The sequence below is a fragment of the Natator depressus genome, chromosome 5 (assembly GCF_965152275.1).
Source record: "Natator depressus isolate rNatDep1 chromosome 5, rNatDep2.hap1, whole genome shotgun sequence".
Lineage (NCBI taxonomy): Eukaryota > Metazoa > Chordata > Testudines > Cheloniidae > Natator > Natator depressus.
Genome location: NC_134238.1, coordinates 46091318 through 46104323, shown reverse-complemented (window position 1 = coordinate 46104323; position 13006 = coordinate 46091318). Strand labels below are relative to the sequence as shown.

At 40.9% G+C, this 13006-nt stretch overlaps 1 protein-coding gene across 2 annotated transcripts in view; it reads left to right on the top strand.

Moving 5' to 3' along the window:
• Window positions 1-13006, top strand: part of IQGAP2 (IQ motif containing GTPase activating protein 2) — a 219853-nt gene that overhangs the window by 113531 nt on the left and 93316 nt on the right. For both annotated transcript variants that reach the window (XM_074952699.1, XM_074952700.1), the window contains exons 5-7: window positions 2370-2446; window positions 8629-8696; window positions 9082-9195. In XM_074952699.1, the coding sequence (XP_074808800.1) occupies window positions 2370-2446; window positions 8629-8696; window positions 9082-9195 (259 nt within the window). The remainder of the gene's footprint in view (window positions 1-2369; window positions 2447-8628; window positions 8697-9081; window positions 9196-13006) is intronic.

Sequence of the window (13006 nt, the reverse complement as noted above, 5' to 3'; positions counted from 1 at the left end):
CCCCACCTTACACATTCCCTTTGCTTTTCTCTCCCTTTCTATGTTGCCTGTCAACAGTTTCTCCTGATCAAAGATATTTAATACAAGGCTGGGTGGAAGCTTTTGCTGTGGCTGCTTTCGGAACAGTGCTTGGTGCATCTCAGTCACTGGGGACCAATGACACTTCTGCGCCTTTATGCATTTGCTGAGGCAGCTTGTTAGCCAGCAGTGTTTCTTAAGCTCTTTTACCTCTTCATATCTGTAGAATATTAACTCTTATTTCAGACCCTATTGGTTACTTTAGGCTTGTTCAATTTATTTGGTGGCTGGCTATGTCAGTTCATCAGATATCTAGCTTCTCTTACTTCCACTCTGTCTCCCTCTCTGAAAGGTTTCACTCATGTCATGTCCCCTCTGTGCCAGGGAGGGTCATGTACTAGAAGGGCCAAGAGCTTGCTGAATCAGCCACAGGTGTGGTGACATAATGATATGGAGTGTTGCCTATGACTCTCTCTCCCTGTGGGTATTCCAAGTTGTGAGGCACCTCGTTATCACCTGCCTTTAGCTTGAGGAAGTTTTGTCTGTACCTGATGGGAGGACAGCTCCCCAACTCCACTGAACATGGGCAACATAAGCACTTCACTCTAGGCCTTGCAGGCCTTGCTGCTCTCTACAGCTGCTTAGGCACAGCCCAACCCTTGAGCTTTCCAAGAGTCTGCCTGGCCTGTCCAGGCCTGGGTCTGCTGGACACTCACAATATTCACAATTTGCTGCTTCCAAAGAAGCAGGACACCCCAGTTTACCAATTTTGCTTCAGATCACTGCTTTGCATAACTCACTGCACTTACACTTGTTTTTATTATAAACATATCTAAATTTGTTTTAAAAAGCTTAGAGAGTCAAGTAAAAGCAAGTAGAAGTGTGGGAAACACATGGTTACAAATGAAATTAAATCATAACATGCATTCTAGAACCTAGACTTAATTAACTAATCTCATGTCCTGTAGAGTATTGCTCCCCCAGAATCATCGCAGTGCTTTTCCGCCAGGCTGCTTATAACCCTCCTTACATGAGACAAGCATGCTGTCAGTTTGCCTCCTCAGTAAAGGACCCCGTGTATTTCTTTCCACCCCAGGATATACCAAACTATCCTTTGTCTGTATTCATAAACAGGCCCCTCCTTCCTGTTCGTTTAATCTCATAGAATTTGCAGTTTCTTAGTTTTTGGCTCTGGCTCAGTATGCAAATAGGCATACATTGTGAGGTGTATAATATACAAATGACCAGACAGCAAGATAGATGGCTGTTACCTCTTGCCTGAAAGCAACATCTCCTAGGTAGGTCACCTCCTGGTGACCTGCTTAACACCAAGACTGTAAGAGCATAATTTTCAGTATAGATACCTAACTCCTTAAATATTACCTGTACGTACATTTTTCAGTGATAATGATGACCACTGGGCTACTAGTTTTCAGTGGAGACCTCACATGCGCCCCCCTTCGGTGGATGGTTATCCAATATTTGACCCAGGGGATCCCTGTAAAATTCTCTGTGCCCTCTGCCAGATTGCACCAATGGGCCCCTGGTTTACACAGCCTTCCTAGTGCTCCCAACCTCTTCTGACCTGGAAGCATGGGGTTGAACTCACTTTGAAATTTAGCTCTCCGCATGGAAGCATGCACCACTAGTGCTAGGTGTCTTGGCAGAGCACTCTTTTTCTTAATTTGAGAAGCAGTGTTTTGTGAGTTGAACCCCAGGCTGGGACTTAGTCGTTCTAAGTTCTGATTCTGGCTTTACTGCTAATTTATGGTGTGGCCTCGGCCAAGTCACTTAATATCTCTGTATCTCCGCTTCCTCCTCTGTTAAATGGAGACAATGCCTTCCCCGTCAGGGTGTCAAGGATTAGTTTGTATGGTGCTCTGAAAATGTAAACTTTTATATGTACGAAGTATTCGCCTTTTGTTAACATTGGTTCACAATTAAGCTTGACAAGTTGCAGTAATGTCCTTAAGTACCTTGGATTTCTGTATGACGTTTACAAAATCTCTGTCCTTATGAGGTTCCAAACAACATTGTATCTATATACTTATTCTTTCAGTACTTCATTAAAATGAAGAGCAAATTAAATAAAATAGGCAGATGTTATATAATGAGTTTTTCACTTTAAAAGCATGCTCAATGGATCATGGAATAATGCTCATAAATGTTAAATATGTAATGTTGACAAAATTAAACTAGTACAGCACCTTGACACTGCTTGCAGTTCTAGATATCTAATATGTCTAGTAATGACCATTTAAAGCTATTGTAATGTAGCATCGCTGTTCTCTAGGGGGCCCAGTTGGACTAATGAGAGAGTAAGAATAACAATTCTATTCTTTATTTTTTAGATCTTTTATCCCGAGACTACAGATGTCTATGATAGGAAAAACATACCTAAAATGATATACTGCATTCATGCACTAAGGTAACTAGTGATGGGGTGGGAGGAAGTTTAGATTTGGTGACCAACTTTCAGGCCTATAGTTTCAAACTGGCTTCAGGTAACTGGTGTTCTTAGCAAACGGTAGTACTTTAAAACTTTAGTGTGTTAAGTTTATTGACTTTGTTCTGGGTCATGGGTTTTTGAATACAATGTAAGCCTGAATGAATTTATATTACAGCACTATTGGGCAAATACTTCTGAAATAGAAGTTTTTTTAAAAAACTACTGAAATACATAGGAGGGCTGTCTGCATGAATCTCCTACAAACACACCATTTGGAAAGTTGAAGCATTTGTTTAAAATAAAAAAGCTGTTTGTGAGACCTCTTAATCTTCAGACACTAAGTAAAAATCACCTTTTTAGAGCGATGGTAACTTCCTCCAGAACCTGATTAAAATTATAGGCTGTGCCCAACCACTTGAAACTGTGTCACCGCACTAATTTCCCATTTCTACAAATAAGTGCTGGTTAAAACAATGCCAGTACAAATGTGTTGACCAGGGAAATGAAAATGAGGCACTTGAAGCTGTGCCTTGACACCAAATTAGAACTGTTGCCTTCCAAAGTGAAGTACATACATTCTTAATCATTCATACCCCCAATCTATTTTGCCTCAGGTTTTAAATGTTGGGCACATTTCTCTTATAGATATCTAGCTAGTTTAGTTGTAATGCAGTACAAAGCCAGGGAAGTTTTGGTTACATCACTATAGTGGAACTAAAAGCTTTTTCTGCCTTAAAAATTCTTCCTTTTGATGTTTAAAGTGTAAAAGTCTAGAACCTCTGTCTCTGACGTTCTGTCCGTGGTGGTGGTGGTGGTAGTATTTGCAGACTAGACTCCTTCCTGGTTCTGTTAAGCTCTCTTGCCGTCTATGGAAGCCTTTTCCTTTCATAACTTTTCTTAGTGTCAGGATTGTAAAGATGAGTTTTGGGCATAATTTGACTATTCTGTTTTGTCAGCATTCATAGCTGAGCCATTTGGCATGTCAGTAGCCCTAGGAACTAGTAAATGTGCCATAGGTGAAATGTTTTAGATTATAGCATAATTGTTGAAATCCTGCTCTTGCAGTCTTGTGTAAGAAGTGTGCCTAATACCGGTAAATAAGGTATACATTCAACATTTAATGTTTCTTTCCAAATGCTGGAAGTTTGGCCTTAGCAGTCATATAAATTCTTATGCAATAAGTGTTGCCATTTAAATTATTGCATTTGGTGTAATATTAACTGGTCAGCATCACAATGGTTACATAAATACAGGAGGGTAGCTATAGTCTAAAACTATGGAGCTGGTCTTTCTGTCAGTGAGTGTCTTGTGTAAGCTTGAAATGATTTCCTGAAGTGGACACATGGGGCTCTTAATATTAAGCAGCTTATAAAGAAATGGTGGGCTAAGTTCCATTTCGGTGATGTCATGATCTTTATTCAGATGTTCTCCAGACCAGGCTTTCAAATGGTTATATTTGCTGAAAGTGAAGACTTAATCAATTGTGGGATTGACTAATACTTTTTACCCATATTTCCTGTATCTTTTTTTTTAAACATTTGCTTCAGCTTTGCATGTTGCTTGCAATAACAGTGTAACAATTAGTATTTTCCTTCTTGAGCTGTGTTTTGCAACAGTTTGCTTCTTGAGGTATTCATTTTCCCTTCTGCAGCCTGACCTTGGTCAGGATGCATGCCAAAACATCAGAGCTGATCCGTGTGGTTTCTTGCCCTTCATTCTCAATTTGTTTACATTTCACTTAAATCCTTCTTGCTATGGTACATATCAGCACAAAGTTACAACACTCAAATCTTAAAAACAAACAAAAAACAAAATGGTACTATCGGCTGGTGATTCTGTACCATGAATTGCCCACCCTTCCTTTTGACAGTATTTAACCCTTTGCTGCTTTGACTTTATGCCTGCGTCTTACACATCAAGTCACTGCACTCTGTCCACATTTTCTCTGATCTCTTCTAAAATGCACCGTGACCATGTGGTACATTCTCTACTGTAATTGTCTTGCAGCTTAAGCCCCAAAGTCTGTCTTGCATTACACACACAGCTGCATTAAAATAACATTTAAATGCTTGAATTTGCCACATTAAAGTTAAGAAATGCCAGAATTAAGGTTGGCTGTGTACCCTTAATTCATCCTCCTTGTGTATGCGCGTTATGATAGTCTTTTAATTACATGATCATATGTTTTTCTCCAAGACCCCTGATGGATTCAATACAAAAGGTGGATGGTGATCTGGGGGTTAAATCATGGTTAAGGTTAAGATTTTTGTCACCATGACTTTTACTAAAAATAACCAACAGGTTGCAGGCAATAAACAAAAAATCACGGGAGCCTGTGCCCTGTCTCTTTTTTTGTTTTGTTTTGTTTGTTTTTTTACTAAAAATAACTGGGAGTGAGAGGACTTGGGAGCAAAGGCAGAAATGTCAGCTGGAGCCCCATGGTGGGGGACTGATAGCCTGAGCTCCACTGCCACAGGACGGGGGGGGTGGGGGTGTGTGCGCACGCGCACATGGCACAGGCCAAAATCTATGACTAAATTGTATCCGTAATCCATGGTTGTACAGTGTGAAAGGCTATGTTCTGTAGGGCCCTATAGCCATTTGCTTCAGAAGTTGGAAGGCATGTTTGAATGAGGCAGGGGATGGCAGAAGACAGGATGAACTCTTGCCTAGTTGCTTTGGAGTAGAACTGGATTCTATCCCTGCCTGTACTACAGCCCTCCTATGTGGTGCTCGTCAAGTTGCTTAAACTAAATATTTCAGACGTGGCCACTAACTGTTGCTTGTTTTATGAGAATCCACAATGTGAGATCCTAGTGTTTGATTTGCAGAAATGCTGAGCACTCTCAGCTGCTCCTGAAGTCAATGGGAGCTGTGCTTTAAAAGAATAATGCTAAGCAAATCAGGATCTTCAAACTGAGCACCCAAATTAATGGATGTTCTTGACTTTAATCTCTCTGTGCCTCGGTTCCCCATCTGTAAAATGGGATTAATGCCACCTCACAAATGTTGTGAAAATAAAATATTTGTGACAGTCATACTATAGTGATGAGCCCTACCAAAAAGCCCATGAGGAAACTCTGAATTCTGTATTTGGAGCAGGTGCCCAGTGATTTGAACGGTGCCCAGTGGATAAGGACTGTGGCCACATATTGAACAATAAGGAGAAAACAAAATATTGACCAGCTGCTCATTAAGTGCATCCAGTTAGTGCATGGAATAAAGCAGGGGTTCTGTGGGGCGGGAAATGTGATCATGTAATTCAAGACTGTACCATAATGCATATGCGCAAGAAGGCTGAATTAAGGATGCTTGTGCAACCTTAATCTGGCACTTAACTTTTGAGTAGTTGACTTTGAGACTGTAATAATGTTCTTTTAACATAACTTTTAGTCTCTCTAAATTCCTAGCTTTAAAAAAAAAAAAAAAAAGTCCAGTTGATGGAATTTGATGGTTTTTTGTTTTTTGTTTTTTTTTGTTTTTTTGGGTTTGTTTTTTATGTTGATACTCACATGGCTAATGAGCTGGTTTTGAGCCTTTAGATCCACAGCACATACCTCTGCCACTTGAGCTAATGGAGTAACTGATAGCAGTAGTTGGTTGTGACCACTTCAAGTTCCAAACTGCCTCACTTGAATTAAATGCTATGAGTATTGATTCCTGCTGCTTAGTAGGAGTACTCACTAATAAGGTTCCCAGTAAACATTTGCCCCATGAGTAATCTATTAAATTGAGCCACTCCCACACAGTAAAATGTTCTTTAAACTAACTGGCTTTAAATCAGTGTTCAGATGCACGTTTGTTAATATTCACATTAAAAATTAAGCCTTATTACAAAGAACATACATTAGATATGCATGTTTTCCAGTGAATATATTCCTTAATACAAAAGAAGGCAGTTGCATTCCTGACTACCCTTACGTTTTGTTTTTAAAAAAAAAAAAAAAAAAAAAGGAAAGAAAAAAAAGAAAAGCAAGCTCCCAGCACCACCTTGTGGTAAACTCCTCCAAGCCAAGGAGAATAGAACATACACTGTACGTGGTTGAGTAATGTGGTCTAACTGTAGTTTGCACAAGAGATTGAAATCGAACATTTATCTGCCATATTCCAAACCACTTCTGTTCTTTTGCAGTATTAAATATTATACAGTGGTGACTGCTAAAAAGCCAGCATTTCCCCGCCTATCGTGCCATTTTTTTTATTGGGCACTTCAGACAAGACAGAGGGCTAGTCTACACCAGAATCGCTACAGCGGCTGCTCTGCTATAGTACTTCCAGTGCAGGCGCTCTATGCTGACGGGGGAGAACTTCTCCCATCGATGTAGGGTTGCCCACATGGGGCCTTAGATCAGTTTAACTGATGTCACTTGGCTTTTCCCACACCCCTGAGCGACTTAAATTATACCTAAGTAAGTGATAGTGTGCACAAGCCCATAGTCCTGGCCTTAAAGAGGTTACAGCAAAAACCTTTCAAAACATTGCAAGGGAAGACTAACAAAAAAGCAGTTTGTGGTAAAAGGGAGGACTGGGCTAATGCAAAGAGACTTGGATAGTTTGGGGCTTTTTAGGTGAATTTTTTTCATTTAATTGTTAATTTATTTAATGCATTCTTGTAAATTGAGGGTGGCAGATGGAATGATTCCGAGTGTTGAAGCAATCTGAAGACTTCTATGTGATGAGATATGATGGTGGGATTGGATGTTGCAGTGACACCTGCTTCCTCTGTCCCAGTGGTGGTGGTGAAGAGGGGAGACGAAACCAGTGGTGCCCGGTGCCCCTCTTAATTAGAACAGAAAATGTCTGTGGCAGCTGTTAAGAAATACACTTAGTAATGTCTCCTCCTGCAATTAACGGGCAAGTGAAAAAAGACTGAATATGCTTGCTGCAATGTGTGGAGATGACATGGGGGTTGGGGCAGAGGTGCCTTTTTTTTAAAGGCAAAATAGCCTCCCCCCTTATAAATATTTACAAGTAAAGTGCCTTGTTTGAAATTTGAGTTTCACCCCACCAAAAAAATCACAAAAATATTAATTCTGTTGCCAAAATAAATTCTGGCAACTCCTGACTTTTTACATTAAAGGCCTTGCACATGGTCGGAAGATATGAATAAAGATGTGAATTTACTCAGCTGTTATCCAGATGGCACTATATAACTTTAAGAATAATTAATATGGGTTTTCTTGTTACACCAAAATGAAAATAATGGTTCCTGGAGAGCACTCAATTGCACTGAACTTATTTCAGCTCTCTAAAAGCATGAGAGCACTTAGTAAGCTGAAGAGTTTGGTTGGGCTTTTTAAGGGGCTATTTGAGATTGAAATACTGAGCTCGCACGCTCGCTCGCTCTCTCTCGTTCTCTCTCAACATTAAATATGCTTAGTCTTAGGAAAATTGAGGTGAAACTTTTTCTTTAACTAAAAACATGTGGGTTCTGCAAACAGTATTCCTAATTTTGAATAGTGCATGTGAAAAGGACTACTATGTCTTCAATGCTGAGTGTCCAGACTTGGATTTGAAGCTGAATGTTGGAAATACCATCCAATATTTGCTGGTTACTGCATTCCAGCTTATATGGAACCATACCCTTCACCTATTACTGTTTATATGGATCCAATAATATCTAAATTTCCTGTTGCAGTACATAAACTAGACAATAGACTGATCCCAAATTGTAATTATTAGTTATAAAAACTTTCACGTCATGTGATTCCTGATGTATTAGCTTTTGAGTTTCACTTTACTAATTCTGTATTTTAAAGGGCTATTTTGTATGAATCCAGCATCAAGGATTTATCTTTGTGTGTACCTGTACCTCTCCCTTTCCATAAAATGAAATATTTCCGTACAGGCAAAAAGTCTTGCATTCCATCTGTGTCCTGTCCCCATCCAAGAGAGCTCCTTGGAATATCTCCATCTTGTGAAGATTACTTCTCCTTCTCTACGCTCACACAGTTTACGATGCACCATAGAAAATAGTCTGATGGTCAAATTTATCCCATCTCTGTCCACAGAAGTCAATAGTTAAAGATGAGTTTAATGTAGTAACATTCTAATTATGCTGATCATCATCATAAGGGCTGATTTGGTTCTACAAAAAGCAGGCATTTTATTGGATATGCAAGTTTCTGGCATTGTGACTTTAGTATTTTTCTTCTTTGCAGTTTATATCTGTTCAAACTAGGTATTGCACCACAGATCCAGGATTTACTGGGAAAAGTAGACTTTACAGGTAAGTCTGTTTTAATTAGTCATATTGTAGCTAATCTATTGCTTCGATGAAACCTGCTAATGTTAATGTTTCTAACAACCTACTCTCTCTCTAATGTGAGTTTTTCCCTCTCCTCTCCCAACATTCTGCACACATCCTAATTGAAGCGATTGGGAGGCTGCTATTTTTTTAATGAATGTCAGCCTTTGAAAGATGGTGGGGAAGGAATTTACATGGCACATTTGTTATGGTTTTGAAACTGAGTTTTTAGCAAAATGAAAAAACTAAGTTAACCAAGTCTTAGCTTTTAAAATTATAAATCAATTTTAGCTCTGAGTACTCGTGAAGTTCTGAGAACTTCATTCTGTTAATCGTTTCCAACTTTCCTTTTTTAATGTATAAATAGAGGAGGAAATCAGTAACATGCGAAAGGAGTTGGAGAAGTATGGTATACAGATGCCGGCTTTTAGCAAAATTGGTGGGATTCTGGCCAGTGAATTATCCGTGGATGAAGCTGCATGTAAGTCATCTTTACCATGTTTTCCACCTAATACCTGAATTGACCGTGTTTGCATAAGCTGTTGATGGTTTTGAGTCATTTCATTTAAAATATTACTTGGAAGTAACAGTTGTAGGTAGTTGTTAATATTTTTGATTCCTTGTCTAAATTACCATCATTTCCCATATTTGTTACCTTTTAATAATTGTCAAGATGTGCACGTCTTGACTGAGTAACTGTTAAGTTATTATCATGAGGGTTTTTTTATCTGTTTGTCTGAGAGTTCTTTGGAGCAGGGAATTAGACCTAAGAAGGTACATCTGGCAAAAATAAAAGTTCATAATTCTTTTATTAACAATACAGATATCTAGCATTGGGCAAATTGGTTAATCCTGTCTGCATTTCAGTTTTTGTGTGAAATGGTATAGGCCAAAATCTTTTAACAAACTCCTAAAGGTAAAGTGTGGACTATAACATAAGCCTATATTTAACTTCAGACACTTGTTAGAACAATTTTTCCTATGCCATTTCAGAGATACAAAACGGAGAACAGAGAAGTTAATTGTCTTACTCAAGCCATATAAGTGAACCAGTGATAGACTAGAACTAGAGGTTCTTCAAATGGCTCTGCATAATTCCATATATGGGTGCTGCTCCACCTTATGCTGCCTGCGGTAGAACAGTCTTCTAGCTCTCATGCTGCTCCTCCCCACAGCATTACATTAGTCTGAAAGTGAGGCTATATGGGGGTGGAGCCCCCTCACCATGCAGTTCCTTTCAACCGAGTGCCATGAACAGATGTGAATCTCTACTTTCTTTGGAACCAGAGCCTCTTTCTTCTTAGATAATTAGCATTTGCTGTTAGTGATTCCTTTTCAGGCCTGTGTTATGGTGGAACTTCAGAAGCAGAAAAGGCTGGATTTTAAGAAGTGCATTTCCTGCCTGGGCAGTGCCTCAAGTGCCCAGGCGAAGGTTGTTTGCCTTCTATCTGTAGGACTCGTACTCACAGAGCCAGAAAGGATAGGGAAACTCATTTACAGCTCCATCTCCTGAAGGAAACCCTTGAGCCTAGACCAGACCTTCTGATTCTGAGCAACTCTCCAGTCCAGGGTTGAAAAAAGCCAGTATCTCCACCAGTTGGCACCAACAAAGGGCCAACAGGTTCCAAGAGGCTGCACCCACATCCAGGACTGGATCTGATCCCTGCCAATCCCTCAGTTAAGCCTCTGAGGCTACACGTGGCTGAACTGAGGGCCACATGGTCAGAGACCACTGCACCAGTTCCGGAAGAGAGCAAGAGACAGTTCAGCTATCCTCACTGGTGCTGTGCCTCATGCCTCCCAGTTCTCTGATCCTGGTGGAACCTCTGCAGCTTCAGACCAGGATGAGCTTCAGCATCCCCTTCCAGATGTAGGAAGATAGACTCCATTGATGCACCAGAACTGGGGTCATCAGTGCCTTTGGTTGTGGTGTGACAGTTGGCACCGAAAAGAGAGGCAAAAGGACAAAGGGCCTGTTAGCAGTGCTGGTTCCCGTGCATTAGAGCTATCTGATCCAGACAAGGTGTCTACAGCACTGAAATGCAGACTTGATCTGCCCTTAGCATCAGTAGTGAGGGAGCTGGACTTGCGTATAACACTGGATCCGATATCATCTCAATCATCAGTTCCACTGTCTGTTCCTGCTTCGGCTTCCATTTCAGATCCAGCTACATCATTGGTTCCGGAAAGTTCTGTCACCATGGCAGCCCAGGTTCACCTCCCGACATATTGAGCAGTGTGCGAAATGCAAGAACTCTAAGAGGTGTCATGTTTCTCTGATTCCAAGATCCTCTTTTTCATCTCCTGCTAGGAAGAAGAGGCTAGAAGATAGAGTCTCCTTTTATGGATCCTTCTATGATCTCTCCTCTTAGGACCCCTGCAGGGTTTCCACAAAGAGCTGGTTCCTCCATATCTCCCACTGGACCTTTTGTTCCTGGCTCGTTCTATCTCTGATCTGGATTTCTAACAAGGAAAATAGAGGAAGAATGCAGAGACTGATAGCATACTTTGGACATCCCTTTGTCCCTCCTATGCCCAACGTTTTCCCAACATTTTCCCAAATCCTAGTTACTGGGGAGACTGGCGGTCCTGGGGCCTGTGATCTTATTGAGGGCCACCTCAGGAACTTTTCAGGTACCTTTTGCATAGATAGAGGGGTAATGTCTGAACTACTAAGGATTTGGCAGCCCAGAGGTCCTTGAAATTGATTCTTCCTGATCTGCTGACTTTTCAGGCAGTTATGCCTAAAGTTTTGTCCGAGGGAGGAGATGGAGTAGCTCTCCTTTTTGAACAGGAGCAGATGGGTACAGATTATGAGCCAGATCGGTCACCCAAAGAATGCTTCAGCATCCCCCTCCACTTGAGTTCGCTATGTAGTTCCACAGTCTGGGGTACCACATACTTTCCACCTTGAATCTGCTTGCAGTGCCTGTGAAAGAGACTTCCCATTCAGTGTTCAATTATCCTTGGTGCTACAGTTAAGAGTAGGATATCCTTACCCATTTTGGATGGACTGTTACAGCCTGCTCAATCAGTGTGTGCCCCTCTGCATCTGGTCAACTCCAGAGAAGGTGGACAAACTGTACAGATACCCTTTGGAGGTTTTTCTTTCAAACCATCCTGTGCCTAATTCCCTGGTGATGGCTGCTACAGTAATAGGGAGAAATCTGGACAGAAACACTTCACACCAGCTGATAAAGAAGGCAAAAATCGACTTGCTGGGGGGGAAAGGTGTTCTCCTCATCCCTTGGTATTAGGGAGCAAATTATCAAGTGTCTGGATGACCGGAGAAGGTTGGCTTATGCCATCTTGGCCCTGAGTCAAAGTGTGGCTAAACGTTCCCTCTGAACCTCTTGTGTTTCAAACTCTTATGCAAGAGCATTGGCATCTACTATGCCTATTAGGAGACATTCGTGGCCTCGTTCCTCATCCCTAGCTATGACACCAGATTGAAGCAGGAGGAGATCTACTTTAAAGGTGAAGGTCTGTTTAGTGAAAAAGCAGACACAAATTATTGGAAAAATTTGAAGGTCATGAGATTGACACCTCCATTCTCTGGTCCTAATTCCCTCCGCAATAAGGTGAGCCTCTGCTCCCTCCTTTCTGGTAGCAGATGCAGTCCTTCCTCCTCCTATTTTTCAACAGATCAGACACAGCAGCAGCACGCAGTTTCTCAGAGTCAGTATAGAAAAAGGCCTTTCACACAGGTCTAAACCTAAACAACTTTCTTCCTCCTCGCGCAACCTCAAGCCCTAGTTTTGATGAGATGATACACAGTCAGGAACCAGTCAACCAGGACCGACCTATCCCTGTATTTGGAGACAGGCATTAAACAAGTACATTTGGAAATTTTGGTTCCGTAAATTGGCTCCAGCTACCATAATCCCTTTGTTGTTGGTCATGAATTGATTCTTGGCTCTCTAAGACATGTATTTTTATACTTTAAAATCATCACAAGTGCCTTTGATTTGTGGTGGCCAGATGCTGCTTCCAGTATCAGGTGTTCCTGTTTGGCCTTTCCTTGGCTCCCAGAATTTTTACAAAATGTCTCTTTGCAGTAGCGGATCATCTGAGGAATCAGGTTTTTTTTTTTTTTTTTTTTACACACACCTATTTAGATGATGGCCTACTGAAAGCCTCTGTGTACGAGGGTCTGTTAAACCAGATTATCTTTGCGACCAACCTTTTTTCAGATCTAGGGCTCTCTCAATCGTCCGAAGTTGATCCTCTGCCCTTCACAGAGGCTTCGTTTTATAGGTGAAGCTTAGTTATTTGTAAGGCACTAAAAAGAT